This window comes from Oryzias latipes, chromosome 11, assembly GCF_053564925.1.
Source record: "Oryzias latipes strain Hd-rR chromosome 11, Olatipes_Hd-rR_3.1".
NCBI classification, from domain to species: domain Eukaryota; kingdom Metazoa; phylum Chordata; class Actinopteri; order Beloniformes; family Adrianichthyidae; genus Oryzias; species Oryzias latipes.
In genome coordinates, this window is record NC_136247.1 from 13,895,841 (window position 1) to 13,917,785 (window position 21,945).

Below are 21,945 nucleotides of genomic sequence, written 5' to 3' on the forward strand. Positions count from 1 at the left end.
CACCGGGAATCACCCCACAATTTGTGACCCCCTACTGTGCTTTACAGTTGGTCACTGGTTTTTGGCCAGGAGGTGTGTGACAGGCACGCTCGCGTACAGTACAGAGCCTGCGCATACATGCAAACGTGCACACTCAAGTTAAGCAGTCATGTGGCACACGCAGTTGCCATGTGACGCTTTTCCTTTTTTCCCTCCTTTCTGCTATCTCTCTTTTTCGGAGTTATGCTTATTGTGGGATGTCAGTGACTGCGTTCATTACTATTATGGGATGCCAGCCGGGGTGGGAGGGGTGAGCATCTCCATGGAAACCGTGGTTGCTAAGGGAGGGGTGGAGAGGGGTGATGTGCATGGAGGAATGGGGAAGAGACTGAAGGGGGGGGGGGGTGTGGGGGGTGAATATTATGGTCTGTACGTAGCAAGGTAACTATGCAGAGTGGGGGAGGGGTGAGTAAAATGTGTGTATATGTATGTGTGTGTGTGTGTGGATATTATGGGATGCCTGCCCCCTGATCTCTTTGTGTGCGCGCGCGAGCGCGGGGTGTGTGGTGTGCGAAGAAGAGAAAGAGGAGACGACGTCGTGCGCACACGCTACCACAAAAATAAAACACCGACATATATTTTAATTACCTGTGCACCGTTACCTTAAGAAAAAGAAGCTTCCAAGTATTGACCTATTGACAAACTGATCCTGGAGTTTGGGGATCAAGTTGTAAGTACTGTCTTAGTTTTGGGTTTGAAAATTGACTTGGTCTTGGGTCACGGGGAGATGTTGAGGGTACGGAAGCTGTGGAGCGGAGTATTTTTTTCTGCTACAATTCTGCAGTTTGGCTCACATGTGAGCCTGCCCGCCGGTTCGGCTCGGCTAATGGTCATGCTAATGCACCGAAAGTAGCGATATAGTGTCAAGATGTCAGCGGAACGTGTAGATGTGTGAGAGGCGAACATTTGTAAAGATGTCAACTTGATAACCAGATAAAGTTAGATTTGTAAGTCCATGCGGTGATTGTTGAATCCCTCGGAGGCTTACTGGCTACTGTGTTTTGAAAGCTTTTAGCTCCTAATAACCGACTTCCGTTTTCTTTTGTGTTCCCATTTGTCCTGTTAAGACTTGATTGGCTGCCCCCTCGTTTCTACACACTTGGACCGACTCCAATCTGGGTCCGAACTCTGGCTAATCCAAAATCCAATAACTTTATTTTGTTAGCTAAACTGTTAGCTAACTAAAAGAAAGTTTTCGGCTATCCATTATGTCTGGAAGTGAGGATGACAGAGATGATTATGGAGCCCGAGACGACCGCCTAATAATGCAAGGTAAGATCAGCCTCGCTCGTTAGCCGAAGTGGCTAGCGTTCGCGGTGTGTGTGCTAGCCCGAGCAGATGTTTTTGACATTCAGATCAATCATGTTGTGTTAGCATGGCGCTAGCTTCCCAATGCGGCTAACTACCGGGTAGTTAGCAAACCGGCCGTTGAACATTTTCGCATCTGTTAGCACTCTTTAGAAGCAAATCGTTTTACCCAATAACATTCAGATGCTTTAACGCTGATAGTTTCATTGTAGTGGAGTCATGCCGGCAGACCGGCATGTTTCCCGGGGCCTAATGTTAGCCAGCTACCGGTATGTTTTTACGTGTCGATGACAAGATGGAGGCAGCCAGTTAGCTTGAAAGCTGGTGGATGACGTTCAGTAACATCCCCTCCTCATCCTTTGGCAGAAACGGGGAGTAAAAGTACACATTTTTAACAAATCTCAGAATGGATGTCCCCACCAAGTCAGTCGTCTTCTAAAATACGCGCTAATTGAAAACCCCGTTCTGGCTGAAACCTACGTAATGTAAGATTAGTTTGAACCAGCGCGCGCGCAGTACACACAGTGGAACAGTTGAGAACAAATATTCATTCGAGTCGGCTTGAAGTCGACAACAAAGACTGTCGTTACTGTTCTTGAAATAGAGTTTTTTGTAAATAGGACTAACTCTAAAGCTAAAAAGTGCTCAGTAAACCGGAGACCTTCAAAAATAATGGCTCCTGACGTATTTCAATGCAATATTGTCCATGGTCTTCACCTGAGCTGGTTAGAGTAGTTACAAGTAGTGCAAATAACTAAGGATTTAGTCAGTATTTATTGATTTATTCATTATGAAATGAATTCGACAACCTCAGTTTGCTACATCTGCGGTTGCTGTATTTTGTTGGCTTCAAATCAGAGCCTTTTGTTTCGTGGTGGAATCCAAAAACACCCAAGTCACTAAACTAATACAATTAAAGACAGTCATTTAATGACAGTCATGTGATTAATCTGACGGGTTGATGATGATGAAATTGATTTTCCAAAGTGTCAAAAATCACTTAAACTTTGTTGAGGGTTGATGGTAATGGTAGTTCACAAAAAATCATTCAGCATTAAAAAAAAAAAACTTTGACTGGAATTAGACTTTTTCTTATGTTTTCTTTATAAAGCCAATAAATTAGGTTATAAAGCAGCCTACTTGACTTGGTTTATGCTTTTTTAGGTGAAACGTCTTAAGTTAAATAAAGAATAAACCATGTCTAGTCGACGGCTCTTTTACATTCTACTTACCGGTAATTAAATTATTGAGACTCTACACAGATATTTTTATAAAGATTTAGTTTTGCAGAGCTCAGATGACATTCATGTCTCAAGCATTGTGTTTCTTATTGTCCTGGCTTTTGACTGGATCATACATAATTTTTAAACTTCTACACAAATAGTTCTATAAAGAAAATAGCTCAGGTCTGTTCAAATGTAACAAGACTCATTTTGGATTGATTTGTAGATCTTAGTTGTTACCAGGTACTGTGACTGATGGCTGAACCTCTAGATTACTTTATCCAGAAACATTTTATGCTCATTTCATATTTAAAGTACTAGCATAATTGCCTTCTCCTTGTTCTGAATGAATACTGGCAAATTTTTGCCTCTCTTGCAACATTTACCTTTTTTTTTTACTTTGCTGATACCACACAGCTTAAACTTTAAGTTCAGTTTTGGAAAGTGCGTCTGATTATGCTTTTTGACCCCCCCCCCCTTTTATCCATTTAGGGATTGCTTGTATAGAAATCTAATTAATTTTAATGAGTCTCCTGTGTTAGGCCAGTATCTCAGTACTGCTGCTAGAAACGGGTTAATCCATGACTACCAGGTTAATGAATTTACAGCCAAGTTGTGTCATAATGCTGTGTCAAAGAAGAGGAAGAACTTAAAGCTTTGCAATATTTTGCTGCTAAATCGTGTTGATGTGAAATTTCTGTTGATATAGAAAAACTTAAAAATATTAAACTTTTGTGTACCCATGTCACTGAAAGTTTTGGTAAACAAACTAAGGCACATCCATGCTTAACCTACATGTGACTGATTGTTAGACATGCTGTCCTCAGAGCGAGCTCTTGAGGAATGTTACGACACAGGCAGCAGGTTTGTATCGTGTGGAATAAAACTCTCCTTTGGTGTGGTTTGCAGATGATGAGGAAGAGGAGATCTCGGAGAATGAGACTCCGAAGGTGAGGAAGAAGAAAAAAGCCAAGAAAAGCAAAGAGAGCAAAAGCAGCAAGAGGCGGTCTCGCAGAGAGGTAAATGTGAGCAAGTGGGTCAAGAGGGTCTGCGGAGATTGGTGTCCTGTTTTTCAGTGATTAATTCTTAATACGACTGCATCTTATTAGCATTATGTTGCAAGAATTTTTTAATATCTGAAATGAGAATTCTCTCATTAGTTGCAAGTTTTAGTTCCAATCAGATGCTGTCCTGTCATTTGAAAATATTTCTGCTTTACAGTTTTGATCTCTGCTTTTCTTGCACCAGGAGCTGGCCATCAGCTCCCCAGAGCCCATGGACATAGGCGGGATAGAAGATGGAGGTGAGGGTCCCGGCCAGCGCTCTGACAGTGAGGGCAGCGACTACACTCCTGGCCGCAAGAAGAAGAAACGAGGCGGCTCCAGTAAAGAGAAGAAAAGGAACAGTGCAGGGGTCGACCGAAGCTCCTCCAAAAGGAAAGAGCCGGAGCCGGAGGAAGACGATGATGAGGACGATGATGATTGCTCTGTAAGGAAACGCGCCGAAACTTTGAGCAGCTAAAAGCAGACAGATATTTTTCACCTATTTTGAAACATTTTTTAAGAAGTATTTCCTGATTTTTAACTGAATCACTGTGAAAAACATGCAGCGTCAAATATATTTTTCCATTAGCTTCTTTTTAAATAGTTCTAGCTTGATCTTAAAGAAAATCCTCCATGTCCCAGGTGTTTGAGCTGTTTTAGCGGTAATCGTGATTCATGAACTGTTCACATGTGCAGATCAAATATCTTCTTTCAGCGATTGAAATATTTTAAGCGATTGTATTGTGGGATTCCTAAAAGGCTTTCTGATACTAAGTAGTACCTTTTTGGTCATCCCCGTACGTCATGAGCAGCTCTTGACTGTACACCTGTAATGGCCTTTGTGTTTGACAAACGTGATATGAGCGATGGTGGAACAAAGAAGTGAGTTGGGTGGACTCGGAGCCTCGCAGCCAATAGCAAGCCGTGCAGATAATGACACTTTTTTTGTGCAGGGGGGGGGGGGAGCGCTGATGGCTTTGGGGTGTGATTTCTGCCTGTGCATATGTCTGTGATAGGTTTGTAAGGTGTATATATTTGCTGTTACCATGGCAACTCTCTTAGTAGCCGCAGCACTGCACTGCGCACTTGACCCTTTTCCTTTTGGTTAGATAAACACATTTTGATTCATTGGCAAAGATATATTCGCTCCATTCTGCAGCTCATTCTGGTTTAGAGAGCCACAATGTTCAAAGGCTAAAGGAGGAAGTCCTTAACGTTTTACTCTGCCACTTTTGTGGCTGACAATTCATTTTTATCCCCTCTTTAAACTTTATTTCTCTGTATACCTGGTGGAACTTTGTGCGATTTGTTTCTTGGAAGAGACTTGAGCCATGAAGTCTGAGAAAATGAAACATTTTTTTTCTCAACATTTTATATAAACATATTTGGTATTTGCTGCTGACTTTCTTTCTTTGCATTGACAGGATTATTGAGTTTTCACGAGTCAAGAAACAATCACTTCTCTTAGAGCTAAACATGGAATATTTTCGGGGGTGTTGAGTATTGATCTTCAGTGAAAAGATCTAAACTCATTTTTGAAATTGCTGTGTCAATTGAAGATTTTAAAATCTTCTCAAAGATTGATTGGCTCTTCAAAATAAGAATTCAAAAAAAGAAATCAAATACCTCAATTAAAAAGACCTTTAAAAATTAAATGTAGTTGTTTAAGTAGTCCAGTTATCTTTTTGTATTGACGCCTTTCTCTGTTACTGTTTATTTTAGAGGCTTTTCATCGAACACCTAAAGCTCTATTCTTGCGTCTTGTGCTGGATAAAACGCTGCGTTCTCAGAATGGCAGTCATTTTGCAATTAGCTATGGTGAAATCACTTTACATATTAAAAAATACTGCATGAAAGCATCAAACAGGAAGTTGGTGATCACAGGGAGTTCAGTAGTCTTTGTAGAGGTCGTGTTTTTCATGCACAAATTGATAAGAAGCGATTCTTTCCAAGCCTCAGTTGAACTCCACTGTTTGGTTTGGTGTCACAGATTTCAAGCAGAAGTCACAGCTCGTCCCACATGTTTGTCACTCGTGCTGTGACTGAGCATGAAGATCTGTAATCATGCAGCTGAATTTTTTTTTTTGAAAGTTATAGTTCAATGTGGATCACAGTATCCATAAGTACTGGAATCCTGTTTGGGACGATTTAAACATGTTTGCTAAACCAAGTTGACTGTTACTCAGTAGTATCATATTGTTTCACTATAGAGTATTGACATAGCAGCATCTCTGCTCCAATAGATTATTACATCCCTGTTATTAATATGAAAGTTTTTCTGCAACAGACGTGAAATTAGTAATTATAAAAACCAGATTGATTTAATCATTAACATTCGCTTTGTACATGCTGGACTAATGTTGTGTTGCTCCTGCAGGAGCCAAAGTCTTCGTCTCAGCTGTTGGATGATTGGGGGATGGAGGACATCGACCACGTCTTCACCGAGGAGGATTACCGATCTCTGACTAACTACAAGGCTTTCAGCCAGTTTGTCAGGTAGAGCTCCCCTTTCTGTTTTTTTTCTTTTCCTGGTCTACTTTTGGATTTTAACTTAGCACTGGATTCGCGATCCCCCCCTCCCTGCAGACCACTTATTGCAGCCAAAAACCCCAAGATTGCTGTGTCAAAGATGATGATGGTTCTGGGGGCAAAGTGGCGGGAGTTCAGCACCAACAACCCCCTGAGAGGTGCAGCTGCTGCCAACGCGGCGCTGGCTACCGCCAACGTACCTGCTGCTGTGGACACCATGGTAGCAGAGGTCACTCCAGCTGCTCCACCCCCACCGGCCCCCGCAGAGCCACAACAGGCGGCTGCACCTCCACTCCGAAAGGCCAAGACCAAGGAAGGCAAAGGTACGGTCTGGACGCAGGGACGGCTGAATAGAACTGTGTTTATCCTATACTGCCATGAACCCTCAAAGATCATCGACCTTTTAAGGTCTCAATTGGTCAAACGGCTTATTACACCTTTTGGTTTGCAGGTCCAAATGCCCGCAAGAAATCAAAGCCCGTGCCAAAACCTCAGGAGAAGAAGAATAATACCAAAACCAAGAAAGTGGCTCCTCTAAAAATCAAGCTGGGAGGCTTTAATAGCAAGAGGAAACGCTCATCGGTACCACAGCTCATGTTCTCATCTACTTTAAGGAGTGATCTTAACACTCCTGCAAACTCACTCTTTGCTTCCTGCATGCGCAGAGCGAAGAAGACGAGCCGGATGCCGACAGCGACTACGAAAATGGCAGCCTCAACAGCGTGTCCATCTCAGAGAGTTCCAACAGCCGCAGCAAGAAGAAGGCCTCCAAGAACAAACCCAAGAAGAAGAAAGGTGCAGTTTCTTTATGGTTTCTCTTAACTTGATTCAGAAACTGTACTCCACTTGTACAGAGTCATGGAAGATCTCAGACGAAATGTGGCGAACGTGTTCACGACACGAGGTGTACAGATCCACATCTTAGTCACAGCAGCTCAAACAACCAAGTTTTATTGTTTAGAAGGGGAAGCCTCCTGGTAAGGCTTGATTCGACGCCGACATCACAAGACTAAAGCACCAATCAGAGAACACCATGGATGGATTCACATCATCAACTGAAGGAGGTCACAGAGAAATGACTAGCTGTGTGGAAATCTGTTTAACAGCAATGCTTTTATTTTCTTCCTGGTCATCTAAAATTTGAGTTTTGTTTGAACCATTCTCGATGAAATTACCTGGCCAATAATTTTCAAAAATGGGGTTGCTTGCTCTGAAATGATGTTTGGCTTCCGTTTGGCTCAGTCTGTTTGAGAGGAAATCTGAATTGTAGGGTAAGTGTGACTCACCGTGTGGGTTTTCTCTCACAAACATCAATGCGGTGTCACAAACAGAATCAGAGCATCCAGTGCAAGGCTCGTGGGTGTGATGGGAGTTTTTTGTCTTTCATTTTTATTATATATTTTCCCGCCCTTGTCAGAAGCAGAAGATGGTGATGGCTATGAGACCGACCACCAGGACTACTGTGAGGTTTGCCAGCAGGGAGGAGAGATCATCCTGTGTGACACCTGCCCCAGAGCGTACCATATGGTGTGCCTGGACCCCGACATGGAGAAGGCGCCTGAGGGCACCTGGAGTTGCCCTCACTGTGTAAGAATCAAACATACACCTTTTTATCTCCTCCAAGAATTAGGAGTGTTGGTGTGTGACTTTTTTCTTCCTGGAAACCACAGGAGAAGGAGGGCATCCAGTGGGAAGCCAGAGAGGACGTGTCAGACGCAGAGGAAGACAATGGCGAGACAGGAGAGATGGAGGAGGATGACCACCACATGGAGTTCTGCAGGGTTTGCAAGGATGGAGGAGAGCTGCTGTGCTGCGATTCCTGCCCCTCGTCGTACCACATCCACTGTCTCAACCCCCCACTCCCCGAGATTCCCAACGGAGAGTGGATCTGCCCTCGCTGCACAGTAAGTATACCAAAGGGGGAGAGAAGCTGGACTTCCTGGTGCCAGTGGAAGCAGCTGTGGAGAATTTTCTGGAACTTTGTGTCGTCTGATCCTCGTTTTTGCCAGTGGAAGTTGATTTTGTGTGTTTGGTTGGATGAACACATTTTTAATGATTTAAAAAAAAAAACTTGAAGCGAGTTTGATTCATTCAAAAACTGCAGCTGCTTCATAACTTTGTAAAGGTGTATTAAGTAAAGAGTTCAGAAATAGGTTTGGAGGCAAGCCTCAGAACAGACAGACATCAAAGAAAACCCAATCTATTAAATGGATTTGTAGAAGTAAGGCGGTCAGCAGAATGAAAACAAACAAAGACTGACAGTGGAAAATCAGAGGACCACTACTGAAAGAAGTTCTGCTTAAGGGTTGGTTAGTAATTATTGGGGTTTATTTGATTAAAAAAAGCAACAACACATTTTATTTCAGAAAAATGTTATATGTTGTTTTTATTTTATTATTTTAAATAATGGAAGTGGTCTGAGGAAATTTAAACAGCCCTTTTTCACTTTTATTCAGTCGACATCTTCTCACTCATCAGGGGTTTTGTTTTTATGCTTTGGATGATGGATTTGTCCAACAATGGCTGACTGAGGAGAATATTATGGGATCTTTTGTGGTTTAAACCAAACTAGTAATAAAAAATAAATGTAATACAATTTAGATCAAGATGAAAAGATAAAATGACATACTTCAAAGAACTGTTTGACTCTGAATTAGAGTCTGAAAAAGAGGAGTTCAGAGTTTGAGTGTTTGGAGTCCACGCTTAGTTCATTTGATTATTTTTTTTAATTTTTTTTTTAATGTTTTGGATCAGGACAGTCTAGGTGAATTGTTAGAGACCCTAAAACCTTTGTTTGCTCCCGTCTCTATTCACACTGCAGAAGTGAACAGGATATTTGTGAGGGATACAGTTAAAAGCTGCTCATTCAGTGTTACTGTTGCCCTTAACTGATGATATCTGATCACAACAACAATAGTATTTGCATATCTTTTGTACTTTACGCCTGTTCAGAAGACAATGCTCAATGTTTGTTTTTTTGTCTTTTTCTGCTTTTATATCCCATCTGAACTCTACAAGTTTCTCTTTTTTATGTCAGCACCAGAGTTTATTCTAAACAAAGTGGACTACCCAAGCTCTGGTTTGGACCATACTGTCCAGATGAAGTCTTTGTCCCTTGTGTTATTTGATCTTTTTTCTGAGTTTCCTGGGAGCCAACTAGGAAAGCACGTCAGACTATAGCTGACCTTGTTACATTTTCTTCTATAGACAAACTAATTGCTCCTGAGAAGCAGCTTTTTCAGTCATTGAAACTTTTCCATTATATGAAAAACTTCTGGGTCATGAAGTCAAAAGTTTAAAACCACTCCTGTTTTTCAGTGTCCACCCATGAAAGGAAAGGTACAGAAAATCTTGACATGGCGATGGGGAGAGCCCCCGCCCCCCACGGTGGTGCCCCGCCCTCCAGAACTGGCATCTGATGCCCCCGACCCTCCCCCCTTGAAGGGGCGGGCAGAGCGGGAGTTCTTTGCCAAGTGGTGCAACATGTCGTACTGGCACTGCTCCTGGGTCTCTGAGCTGCAGGTGAGAAAACTTCATCTCAACTTCCTGCAACGAAAAATGTAGAAATTCTCCATAATAAGCCCCCCCATTTCATTGTCCCATGTAGCTTGAGATGCACTGCCAGGTGATGTTCAGGAACTACCAGAGAAAGAACGACATGGATGAACCGCCGCCCATCGACTTTGGGGAAGGAGAGGAAGATAAGTGTGTCAAGAGGAAGAGCAAGGATCCCACATATGTTCACCTGGAGGAGAAGTACCTCCGCTTTGGAATAAAGATGGAGTGGTTGATGATTCACCGCATCCTGAACCACAGGTCAGCATCCACAAGACCAGCTGTTTACAACAAAGATGGTTTAACTCACAACTTCCCTATAAAAAACAAAACAAATGAAAAAAAATTTCGATTAAAATTCAGATTTTGTCTGTATTTAGGGGAAAAAATGCCAAAAAGTCAGAATTGTAGAGTATATGGTAAAGAAGTTAACGCTGTCACGTTTTCTGGGTTTTTCAGTGTGGACAGAAAAAACAACGTCCATTATTTGATCAAGTGGAGGGAGCTGCCGTACGATCAGGCCACCTGGGAGGCCGAGGACATGGATCTACCGGAGTTTGAGCCCTACAAGCAGCAGTACTGGAACCACAGGCAAGAGCTGCTCAGCCTAGAATCTTTTACAAGCAGCGTAGACAGACTGTTCAATAATCTCTGTGCTCCAGGGAGCTGATGATGGGAGACGACGGGAGACCTGGGAAGAAGATCAAAGTAAAAGGAAGAGTGAAGCGACCGGAGAGGCCTCCTGAAAACCCTGTGGTTGATGTGAGTTCACAGGAAAAATGTTTTTACATTGTCATTTTTAGAAATGTAAAAAAACTCCCACAAACTAGGATAACCAGATTGTTTTTTAAATACTTACCATTTACTTCTTTTAAAAAATATGTCCTACCTTTTTATTTCCATTTTAAGCCGACGATCAAGTTCGAACGACAGCCGGATTACCTGGACAGTACCGGCGGGACGCTGCACCCCTACCAGCTGGAGGGCCTGAACTGGCTGCGGTTCTCTTGGGCCCAAGGCACCGACACCATTCTGGCTGATGAAATGGGTCTGGGAAAGACGGTCCAGACCGCGGTCTTCCTCTACTCGCTGTACAAGGAGGTGTGTGGAAGGTCGACGTACTCTGAGGCGCCGCACCCACTCAGGCCGCCGCATACACTCAAACAACTGCTGCGTGTTGAAGTGCTGCTTCTCAACCGGTTTTGGCAACAAAAAGAAAAAAAGAAAATAAAAGACTCATGTTTAAACACAACCTTTTTCCCCCAAAATTCCTCAATCTTTAGTTGAAAAGTTCTTCTAAAATGATTTGACTTTTTTATTTCTGTTTAATTAGTAAAAAGCCACTCAGCCATTTTGTTGAGGTCAGATGAAATCAGACGACATTAACTTGGATCTGTTGGTAGTAAACACTTATTATGCATGTGGTTACTGCCACCTAAAGGTGGGAGGCCAGAATACACTTCCTGTCATAGCCACAGGGGGTTTCGACTAATAGTAAATATTTACTTTTTTAAAATCCTTGCAGTTTGCCAAGTTTAGCTCTTCATTGTTTTATTCTAAAATGTAAACCTTTCACGACAAATAAATGTGAAAAAAATAAAATTAATGCCAACTTCCTGACATCTTGTTTGAAAACAGTAAACAATAAACAATTACTGTGTACCACTCCAAATTTTATTTTGGTTTGTTTCAATTAAATTAAAAATAAATTAATCAAAATAATTGGCACTAATAAATGCTGTTTTTTGTGTGTTTTTGTTTTTTGGGAGTTTCTGGTCTCTGTAAATCACGTGCATCATTTGTGTTTAACTCGTGTCCTCCAGGGTCACTCCAAGGGTCCCTTCCTGGTCAGCGCCCCTCTGTCCACCATCATCAACTGGGAGAGGGAGTTTGAGATGTGGGCGCCTGACATGTACGTGGTGACCTACATTGGAGACAAGGACAGTCGAGCCGTCATCAGGGAGAACGAGTTTTCTTTTGAGGACAATGCCATCCGAGGAGGCAAGAGGGCGTCTAGGATGAAGGTTAGGAGCTGATAAAGAAGAAAGGAAACCCACAAGCATTGAATAAAGTGCTGAGCTTCTGTGCTGCCGCTCTCACCTCAACAGAAAGACTCGTCCATCAAGTTCCACGTCCTGCTGACGTCCTACGAGCTGATCACCATCGACATGGCCGCCCTGGGCTCCATTGACTGGGCCTGCCTGGTGGTGGATGAGGCTCACAGGCTAAAAAACAACCAGTCTAAGGTACAAGCTTATCAAAAAATAACAACCAAGATGGAATCCAGCCAATCTGGAACCACAGTTATTGCTTTAGTTGTAGTTCTACCTGATCTTGAAATACGTTAGTTCTTCAACATCTCATCAGATCTGAAACTTCTTCAGTCTGCCTCTAATTAACCATAAATTTAAAAACAAAATGCACATTTTCTGTCTGAAACCATTTAAAACCTGTTCTTTTTGTCTTTTTTCAGTTTTTCCGGGTCCTGAACAACTACTCTCTGCAGCACAAGCTGCTGCTGACTGGAACCCCTCTGCAGAACAACCTGGAGGAGCTGTTCCACCTGCTCAACTTCCTCACGCCCGAGAGGTTCAAGTACGTCTGGCCTCGGTTTATCATTTTCTATAGGGATTCCTAAAATGACAAGATTTGAATATTGGAACAAAAGTGCTGTAGATTTGTGCTTAATTTAAAAAAAAATCAGATAATTGTAGGTTTTCTATTTTTTATTTACCTGCTTACTCTGCTTTTTGTTGATGATTTTCCCCTTCTCTTTCTTTAACTCTTGTGTTGAAAAGCAAACATGTATCTGGAATGCCTCTGGGGGTCATTTACGATTTGCATTTATTAGCATCATCAAAGGACACTGAAGACTGTCTGTTGCTCACCCATCTGTATTTGAACCCAGCAACTTGGAGGTCTTCCTGGAAGAGTTTGCTGACATCGCGAAGGAGGACCAGATCAAGAAGCTGCACGACATGCTGGGTCCGCACATGCTCAGAAGGCTGAAGGCTGACGTCTTCAAGCACATGCCTTCTAAGACTGAGCTGATCGTACGAGTGGAGCTCAGCCCCATGCAGAAGTGAGTCTTCCTTTTACAAATAAGTAAAAAAGGGGGCAAAAGTAAGGCTAAATCTTTTCTCTCTTTAATTACATTTTTTGCAGGAAGTATTACAAATTTATTCTGACGAAAAACTTTGAGGCCCTCAACACCAAAGGAGGAGGCAACCAGGTTTCATTGCTCAATGTCGTCATGGACCTCAAGAAATGCTGCAACCACCCCTACCTCTTTCCTGCAGCTGCTATGGTACGACCCACAGCCAGAGACAAATGACCGTCAAAGCCTCCCCCTTTTCTATCAAGGTGAATGTTCGGTTCTTCCAAACAGGAAGCTCCCAAACTGCCAAACGGGATGTACGATGGAAGTGCTCTGACAAAGTCCTCTGGGAAACTGATGCTGCTGCAGAAGATGATGAGGAAGCTGAAGGAGGGCGGACACAGAGTGCTTGTTTTCTCTCAAGTGAGACTCCTAATGAACTGAAAAAAATAGTCTCCCTCCTATGTTTGCTGAATTTCATTTGGATTCTGGTGTCTGCAGATGACAAAAATGTTGGATCTGCTGGAGGACTTCTTGGAGAACGAAGGGTACAAGTATGAAAGGATAGATGGAGGAATCACAGGAGGGATGAGACAGGAAGCTATAGACCGCTTCAATGGTAAAAATAGAAACAAACTGTTATCTTTATTCACTTTTCTTTGTTACATATTTTTCAGATATGAAGTCCATCCATTTTTGGATTTTGTTTAGACATCAAAAAGTACAGATTTGATTTCCTCTTCTCCCCTCAGCTCCTGGAGCTCAGCAGTTTGCCTTCCTGCTGTCAACAAGGGCAGGAGGGTTGGGCATCAACCTGGCCACAGCCGACACCGTCATCATCTACGACTCAGACTGGAATCCTCACAATGACATCCAGGTGCGACTCTGTTTTACCGCTAGGTTTCAGAGTAGCAGCGGGTGGCTTGTGTGCGTTGACATCCGTCTCCTCTGCCTCTGAACTCAGGCCTTCAGCAGAGCTCATCGAATCGGGCAAAACAAGAAGGTGATGATCTACCGCTTTGTCACCAAGGCTTCAGTGGAGGAGAGAATCACTCAGGTTTGCAAGTTTGAAAGTAAATAAAGTAACTTTGTATAGCAGACTGAAATGTGTCTTCTCTCAACTAACCTTTTACATTCTGAGTCGTAACGTTTTCTTCTTGTTTGATCTCTTCCTCAGGTTGCTAAAAAGAAGATGATGCTGACTCACCTGGTGGTCCGACCTGGTCTTGGATCTAAGACGGGCTCCATGTCCAAGCAGGAGCTGGACGATATCCTCAAGTTTGGAACAGAAGAGCTCTTTAAGGATGAGGGTGAAGGTGAGGATGGATCTGTTCAAACAGATGGGAAAGATGGTGAGGGAGCGAGCTCAGCTGGCTCATCTTTTTTTAATACACATCTGCAGGTGAGAACAAAGAGGAGGACAGCAGCATCATTCACTACGACGATAAAGCCATCGACCGACTGCTGGACAGGAACCAGGATGCCACAGACGACACAGAGCTGCAGAGCATGAACGAGTACCTGAGCTCCTTCAAGGTGGCTCAGTATGTGGTCAAAGACGAGGAGGAGGAGGTGAGCCACACATGCATGCAGAAGCAGCAGCAGGCCTTTCTCTGTTACTTTTTCCCAGTTCTGAGTGTGTTACTTCCTTCAGGAGGAGGAGGTGCAGCGGGAAATCATCAAGCAGGAGGAGAGCGTGGATCCAGACTACTGGGAGAAGCTGCTGCGGCATCATTATGAGCAGCAGCAGGAGGATCTGGCTCGAAACCTTGGCAAAGGCAAACGCATCCGCAAGCAGGTCAACTATAACGATGGATCACAAGAAGATCGAGGTACATGTTCATTCAGCACCGGGCTATTTTATTCTGAAGTCGTGCTCGCTCGGTTACTAATATTTCATTTTTATACAACATATAAGAACTTAACAATAATGAGAGGGATTGCAGGTTTGACTTTTATTTGAATTTACTGGTAGATGTGTTTCTGCTCAAGGTTCTGTGCATTTGAAAAGGCATTGCTATCATGTGGATTTTTTAAAGAAAACAATATAAGTACATCTCAAAAGTACTTCACATTCAAGTCAGATTAGTGTCCTCCAGTGCTGCAATGAAAAAAAGCTCCTCATACAGAGCATAACGCTGATCTAACATCAAAAAGTCTAACAGAAGACAGATGCTGAATTTATTTCCCCCTATTTTTTATGTTTTTTATTAATTAAAAACCTTGTTCCTGACACTTTAAAGGCAGTTATTTCCAAAATTCAGCCCTCTCTACTGAACTGTTGCCGGGGATGAATAGTGCTGCCGTTTGCTTCTGTCCGAACACGTTCCAAAAGTTTACACCAAAAATATCTTTTTGTTGCCGTTGTTTACTGAAAAGAATCTGCATGCATGTTTTCAAATCTGAGTCATTTTTCTCCCCATTAATGTCCTTCACTTTCTCTCACACTCATTGACTTCCTGTCTGCGTAACCCTTTTATGTAAATTTCCATAATTTACATGAGTCTAATATTTTTACAACAGCATAAACTCGCCACTGTTCTGTCTGCCTAGCCTTCAATCCCATTTTTTATCTAAAAAGAGAATCTCCCAATCTACTTGTAAACATTCCAGTTTACCATCATCTAATTTTCTTTCAACTCCTTTTTCTGTTTTAAAAAAAAAAAAGTCGTATTTCATGTTTGTATCAAAAGATGCTTCACTGAACCGTCTAGTATCTGCTGTTAAGGCAGAGTCGTGTTTGGGCTAAAAGCAAACATGGTGATCTAAACAGATGAGGTGTCCTCTCAACAAAGACAAGTTTAGATCTTTTAAGAAGCTTCCTTCTACTTGGCTTAAGTGTTTTTTCTGAATAATGAAGAGAATCCTTTCTTTGCTTTTGTCTCAAAGCTGATTGGCAGGATGACCAGTCTGATGGCCAATCGGATTACTCTGTGGCGTCAGAGGAAGGTGACGAGGACTTTGATGAGCGATCGGAAGGTAAAGAACTTCTGTAACGCAGCGTTCTTGGTTTTGAAGCGTTTACTATATGAGCTGTTTAACCACAATGATGCCTCTGCAGCAAACTCCCGCAGGCCGAACAGGAAGGGCCTGAGGAACGACAAAGACAAGCCACTGCCCCCCCTGCTGGCCAGGGTGGGAGGCAACATTGAGGTGAGCTGCTTTCCCACCTACTTGGATCTGGTAAAACTGTAAACTACACCAACAAGTTTCCTGTATGAAAACAGTCTGATCTGCTGTCCAGGTGTTGGGCTTCAACTCTCGGCAGAGGAAGGCCTTCCTGAACGCTGTGATGCGTTATGGGATGCCCCCTCAAGATGCTTTTACCACCCAGTGGTTGGTCCGAGACCTACGAGGGAAATCCGAGAAAGAATTCAAGTACGAAATTCTACTTTATTTTTTATAACCCTTCTGAAGTTTCATATTTGAGATACTTTTTTTAGATATTTTCTTTTCTTAGATGCTTTACTGCTATGAATATAGCATGCTGTCACCCTGCTCTGTTTTGATGTAACACTATTTTACCCCCCTTCAGGGCCTATGTCTCTCTGTTTATGCGCCACCTCTGTGAACCGGGAGCTGACGGAGCTGAGACTTTTGCAGACGGCGTTCCCAGAGAGGGCCTGTCACGCCAGCACGTCCTCACTCGCATTGGAGTTATGTCGCTTATTCGCAAGAAGGTAAAAAAAACCTATGCGCGTTTCCCCGTTTGCTTTCTTCATACCAAGTGGGTAATCTGGTTTAATCTGAGGAGTTCTCCCGGCTGCTGTCTTCGTCCTGCAGGTGCAGGAGTTCGAGCATGTCAACGGGCAGTGGTCGATGCCCTGGATGGCTGAGCTGGAGGAGAACAAGCGGGCCGCAGCTCAACCGGACTCCCCCGGAAAAACTCCGTCCACTGGCACCCCCGCCGATACGCAGCCCAACACCCCCGCTGCAGGTAGGATGGAGCAGCCGGTTGGACTTTCAGTCGACACTAAAACAGAAACACTCACTAGATTTGTCTCATTGAAGTAGACGACCCTTCAAAGAACGAAGAGATGAAGGATGGAGAGAAGGAGGTGAAGAAGGAGACAGAGACGGAGAAAAACGACAAAGATCCTGTCAAAGGCAGCGACGAGGTGAGGCTGTGATGACCTGAGGAAGACTATTTCACTTAAAGAGGAAGAGGTGATGTAATCAGAGCCCTGATGCTCACAGGTGATCGCCATACCAGACGAGGAGGAGAAGAGTCTCACTTCAGAGCAGGAGAAGAACGGCGTGGAGGCCATGGAGACGGAAAAGCCGAGCAACGGCGACGCCGAGAGTGCCAAAGAGAAGGAGGCCGAGAAGGAAGGCGGAGACGAGAAGAGTCCAGAGGGAAAAGAGGAAACCAAGCCGCCTGCAGAGGCTAAAACGGAGGGGTCAGAGGTCAAACCTGGGGACTCGGAAATGAAAGGTTAGGGGGAAAAATAAAGTTAATACTGTCAGATGATTTAATTTTTATTTATGTTAAAAAGTTATTGGTTGATATTTACGGTTTTATTTTTTGACAAAGATAATATTTGATTAATCTGTGATTAATTTTTATAAAAAAAAATTCTCTTCACTATTAAAGAAGAAAATAAGGAAGAAAAGACAGAAAAGATGGACACCACTCCACCAGATGTAAAGAAAGGTAGCAGCTTGTTTTCTCCTCCTGATTTCCTTTTTTTAAACGGAACATTTCGGCTGATTTCTGAACTCCACTCATTTTGATCGTGCAGATTTGAAGGATGAGAAAGAAGCTCCAAAGCCAGAAGAGGCCACCAAACTGCAGAACGGAGACGGCAGCAAAGAGGGCGCAGCGTCAGCCACCGCCGTTTCGGCCAGCAGCGTGAGCGAGGAGAAAAAGAAGGCCAAAACTCGCTTTATGTTCAACATCGCAGACGGAGGATTTACAGGTGCTCGCATGGACGGACAAAACTGAGCTGATCAAAGACGTCCTCCTCTCTGACGCCCTCTTCTCTTCTCTGTAGAGCTCCACTCTTTGTGGCAGAACGAGGAGCGCGCCGCCACGGTTACAAAGAAAACCAATGAGATCTGGCACCGTCGCCATGACTACTGGCTGCTGGCTGGCATAATCCAGTATCCTTTCCAACATCAGCTTTTTATTGATATTCTTGTGCTCCTGAGTGGAAGGTGTTATTGTGCTTAACCGAAGCCCTCTAAGACATGGATACGCTCGCTGGCAGGACATCCAGAATGACGTCCGGTTCGCCATCCTCAACGAGCCTTTTAAAGGAGAAATCAACAGAGGAAACTTCCTGGAAATCAAGAACAAGTTCCTCGCCAGAAGATTCAAGGTATGAAAGGTTTTTGTTTTAAATACTTCAGACATCATTTGATGTTGTTTATAGCTACGTTCACACCGCCATCAGAAACGCGTGTTCAAGCTAAGCCAAAGTCTTGGTAAATGTGCTTAAATGCTTGTTTCGGGCTTCCGCATTCCAAACTCCTGTTTATGCGTAGATACACACATTTTTAAGACTGTTTTTGGGCTCTGTACAAAACATTGAACGCAAGTTAAACCAGTTGAACTTTGACCATCCAGGGACCCAAATATGGTAGTGATGTATAGATAATGTCCTTTTTAAATCACGGAAGTGCTAAACGTTTGAAAATTGATCATGTAATAATAATAATAATGGATTGGATTTATCTGCGCTTTTCAAGTCACTCAAAGCGCTTACATTGTGTCCATTATTCATTCATTCCTCATTCATACTTGGTGATGGTAAGCTACAGTTGTAGCCACAGCTGCCCTGGGGCAGACTGACAGAGGCGTGGCTACCAGTTCGCGCCTACGGCACCTCTGACCATCACCGGGATCATTCATGCACATTCACACACCAGTGGAGCCACACTGGAGGCAGGGAGGGTGAAGTGTCTTGCCCAAGGACACAAGGACATTTTGGCTGGTGGGAGCGGGGATCGAACCGCCAACCCTTCGATCATTGGACGACCCGCTCAACCACCTGAGCCACTGTCGGCACTAGATAAATTAGATAAATGTAGATAAAATAATAAATGTGGTTTGTGCCCAGGTGGAATTATGACACCAAGTCTTTTTATATATAAGAATAGAGCTGTGAAAGAAAACAATTCACACCACCCACAGTACAAGTTGTTTTGGTTTGTGTTTAGTTTGTGTCTCTCAGTTTTGCTGTAAATGGACTTGAATTGAATGATACAGATTGGAGGGATCTTCTCAAATGAACCGTCTTTCTCTTTGCTGCAGCTGCTGGAGCAGGCGCTCGTGATCGAGGAGCAGCTGCGCCGAGCGGCCTACCTCAACATGTCTGAGGACCCCTCTCACCCCTCCATGGCCCTCAACACCCGCTTCAGTGAGGTGGAGTGTCTGGCCGAGTCCCACCAGCACCTGAGCAAGGAGTCCATGTCCGGGAACAAACCGGCCAACGCCGTTCTGCACAAAGGTAAGCGCCTGCAGAACTCCACCTGGTGGTGCGCTAACAACACCTGCGGTTGGCGGGGCTTGACTCGTCTCTGCTCTGTTTGTCAGTGTTGAAGCAGCTGGAGGAGCTGCTGAGTGACATGAAGGCAGACGTCACGCGCCTCCCAGCAACCATCGCCCGGATACCCCCTGTTGCTGTGCGACTCCAGATGTCCGAGAGGAATATTCTGAGTCGCCTGGCAAGCAGAGCCCCCGAGGCACCGCCACAGACGCAGCAGGTGACGGAGCTTCACTCCATAATCTTAAATAACATGGCACATCTTTAAACTTTCATAGAATTAAAACCATAAAAAACTTTTCTCAACATTTTTTACAAGCAACAAAGTTGTTAACAAAAGTCAGCTATGCTACCACAACAAGTTAAATCTTTGTTTAAGAATCCCTCTAAGCCATATCATTACCATCATCTTCAGTGATTCTTCCCACAAATCCTCATAGAAATTCACGGATCATATTTGAAAACCACCTCAACTTTGCAGAAAGCATTTAAACTTGCACAGATTTGCTTCTACAACATTAGAAAAGTCAGACTTTTCGCTTTTTGAACCCCAACTCCTGTAGGAGGCATTTGACCTCTGATCAATTTCCTCCATCAATTGTTGCAAGGCTACCAGCCTGCAGGAAAGCAGATCTTAAAAGTAGATATTTTAAAAATGTATCCACTCAATGAGTTCCTGAATGGCTATAAGAACAAAAAAAATTACCTATCAAGCCAAGAGAACATGCAGTAACAAATTAGGCTAATACACCATTGGCTGAATAAGTGATGTGTTACAGAGACAGTCGTGCAGAACTGAAGATCTGTAAAAAAAAATCATCGAGCGATGATGAAAAAAATCTACTTCAAAATCGATGTTCTTGAAGGTCAAAGTGTAAAAAGGATTTGTAGATCTGATGATCTTCAGCTCATCTATGACAGAAACTGAAGGAATCGCTCTACATAACTGACTTTATTGAAATTCTTTAATGGATGATTGTGGTCTTTGGACCCTCAGACTACACTGCATCACTCATTCCATAAGCTCCAAAGGTTCAGTCCACTGACGCGTCTGTGTCTGCTAAAGGAAGCCATATCCAAACCGTCATTGGGGGACGTAGAAGTGGTCTGTGGTCAGATGAGTCCAAATGGGAGATTCTTGTTGATAACTGTGTCCTTCGTTGGGGCGGGGCTTCAAAAAGCTCAGTCCTGTTGGCAGGAATGGTTGCCAAAAGAAACGATGACTCAGTTCGATTCTACCCGATCCTTGCTTACTGATGTTGTCCAACTGCAACATGGCGACGTCTGTGTTGCAATAAACAGAATTGACTTTAAAGTAAATCATTTTCTATGACGTCTCTCCAGTTCTCATATACAGTCAGATAGCACAGACCTTAAGTTTCGCTGTGAATATTTTTTTAATTCAAATATCGTACATATTTAACCTTTTTTCCCTTTTGGAACTCGGATTTTATTTTTTAGATCCTCTCTGCAAGTGACGGGAAGTCTAACAGTGTTTTTTTTTTTTACTTCCTCAGATGTCACAGCAGTAGACTGAAAAATGTCTCTAACCCGGAGCCCCTTCCTCATGTCAACATTCCTGATTGGCGCACGGCCGAAGGACAGACTGGGCGCCCAAGCTTGAAGCCACACCCACTTCGCTCCCTTCATTCTTAATGAACTTTACAGAGTTTTTTTGTGGAGGATCAAATCTTCTGACTCCCCGAGAATGAGGCCGTGGACAAAAAGCTATTTTATTTTTTTCCTTTTTTTTTTTTCAAGTTCTGTATTAATATTATTGATATAATGTTATTATCATGGTTTTTTGGGACCTAAATAAAAAAAGAAAAAAAAGTCTTTGCTTTATTTTCAATCTTTGGAGGAAAAATAAGGAAAACGTTTTTCTAAAATCCTATACGGAGATATCTAGTATGTTGTTGAATTTACACCTTTATGATTTACAAAAAAAATGTTTTTATGTGTTAACATTTTTTTTCCTCCACTTTCCTTTCAAAATATTGAGCGGTAATGATTTCTGAAAGAAAAAGTTAAACATCTTTGTGTTTAGACAATGTCTCTAGGTTAATGTTTATAAAATGGATAGAAAGAATTAAACTCCAAGAATAAGGGGATTTATTTTATATCGATTCACAAAACTTTTTTAAAGTTCAAACTCTAAAAAAATCTTGAAACAACTGAGGAGTTGGAGACCTACAAGGCTAAAATGTGATCGATGGAAAGAGAATCTGCCCTCTTAGGATTGAACGGTTATTAGGATCTCAAATGTGTTTTAACCCTTGTGCTATCCTAGGCACTTTAACATTGGGAGTTGGGTCATCTAGACCCACTAAACAGTGCTCTGAACCTTTTTTCTTCAAGGTTTTGTGATCTTCACTGGTGTCCATGGATTACATGAAATCTTTCCACCTTTATCCACCTTTGTCATGGTAGGAAGAACACGTCAATGTAAGGGTGGGGTCATCTAAGACAGCACAAGGGTTAAAACATATAATTTATCAGGAGTTTGTGCAATTTGAAGAGAAACTTGTACCCTCAAAAAAGACTTAACTTGAAAATAATTTTTTTGGAACATTTAAATATTCAGAGTGAGATTCTCCCAGTGATTTTTTTTTTTTTCTTCCTTCCCAGCAGCCTTTTTTATTGAAAAACAAAGTCTGTGTCTC

General features: G+C 42.9%; 1 protein-coding gene across 6 annotated transcripts; it reads left to right on the top strand.

Annotated features, from left to right (window-relative positions):
* Positions 1–380: 380 nt before the first annotated feature.
* On the top strand, positions 381–21,401 carry chd4a (chromodomain helicase DNA binding protein 4a). Of its 6 annotated transcripts, none has more exons than XM_011480984.4 (41): positions 381–709; positions 1,107–1,311; positions 3,480–3,589; positions 3,819–4,058; positions 5,991–6,109; positions 6,200–6,465; positions 6,594–6,724; positions 6,808–6,937; positions 7,560–7,729; positions 7,813–8,046; positions 9,461–9,664; positions 9,750–9,958; positions 10,157–10,288; positions 10,360–10,459; positions 10,607–10,798; positions 11,521–11,721; positions 11,806–11,943; positions 12,171–12,292; positions 12,606–12,779; positions 12,863–13,004; positions 13,086–13,217; positions 13,296–13,413; positions 13,547–13,671; positions 13,759–13,851; positions 13,972–14,110; positions 14,197–14,366; positions 14,449–14,626; positions 15,684–15,773; positions 15,856–15,947; positions 16,039–16,172; positions 16,330–16,474; positions 16,578–16,731; positions 16,806–16,912; positions 16,992–17,229; positions 17,389–17,448; positions 17,537–17,713; positions 17,789–17,897; positions 17,983–18,115; positions 19,051–19,246; positions 19,333–19,502; positions 20,800–21,401. In XM_011480984.4, exons 2-41 carry the CDS (start codon positions 1,248–1,250, stop codon positions 20,812–20,814), a joined length of 5,853 nt encoding a protein of 1,950 aa, XP_011479286.1. In that variant the 5' UTR covers positions 381–709; positions 1,107–1,247; the 3' UTR covers positions 20,815–21,401. The 6 variants fall into 6 exon arrangements, with proteins under 6 accessions (XP_011479286.1, XP_078811001.1, XP_078811002.1 ...); XM_078954875.1 differs by having other exon boundaries at positions 16,809–16,912; XM_078954876.1 differs by having other exon boundaries at positions 7,563–7,729.
* Positions 21,402–21,945: the final 544 nt, after the last annotated feature.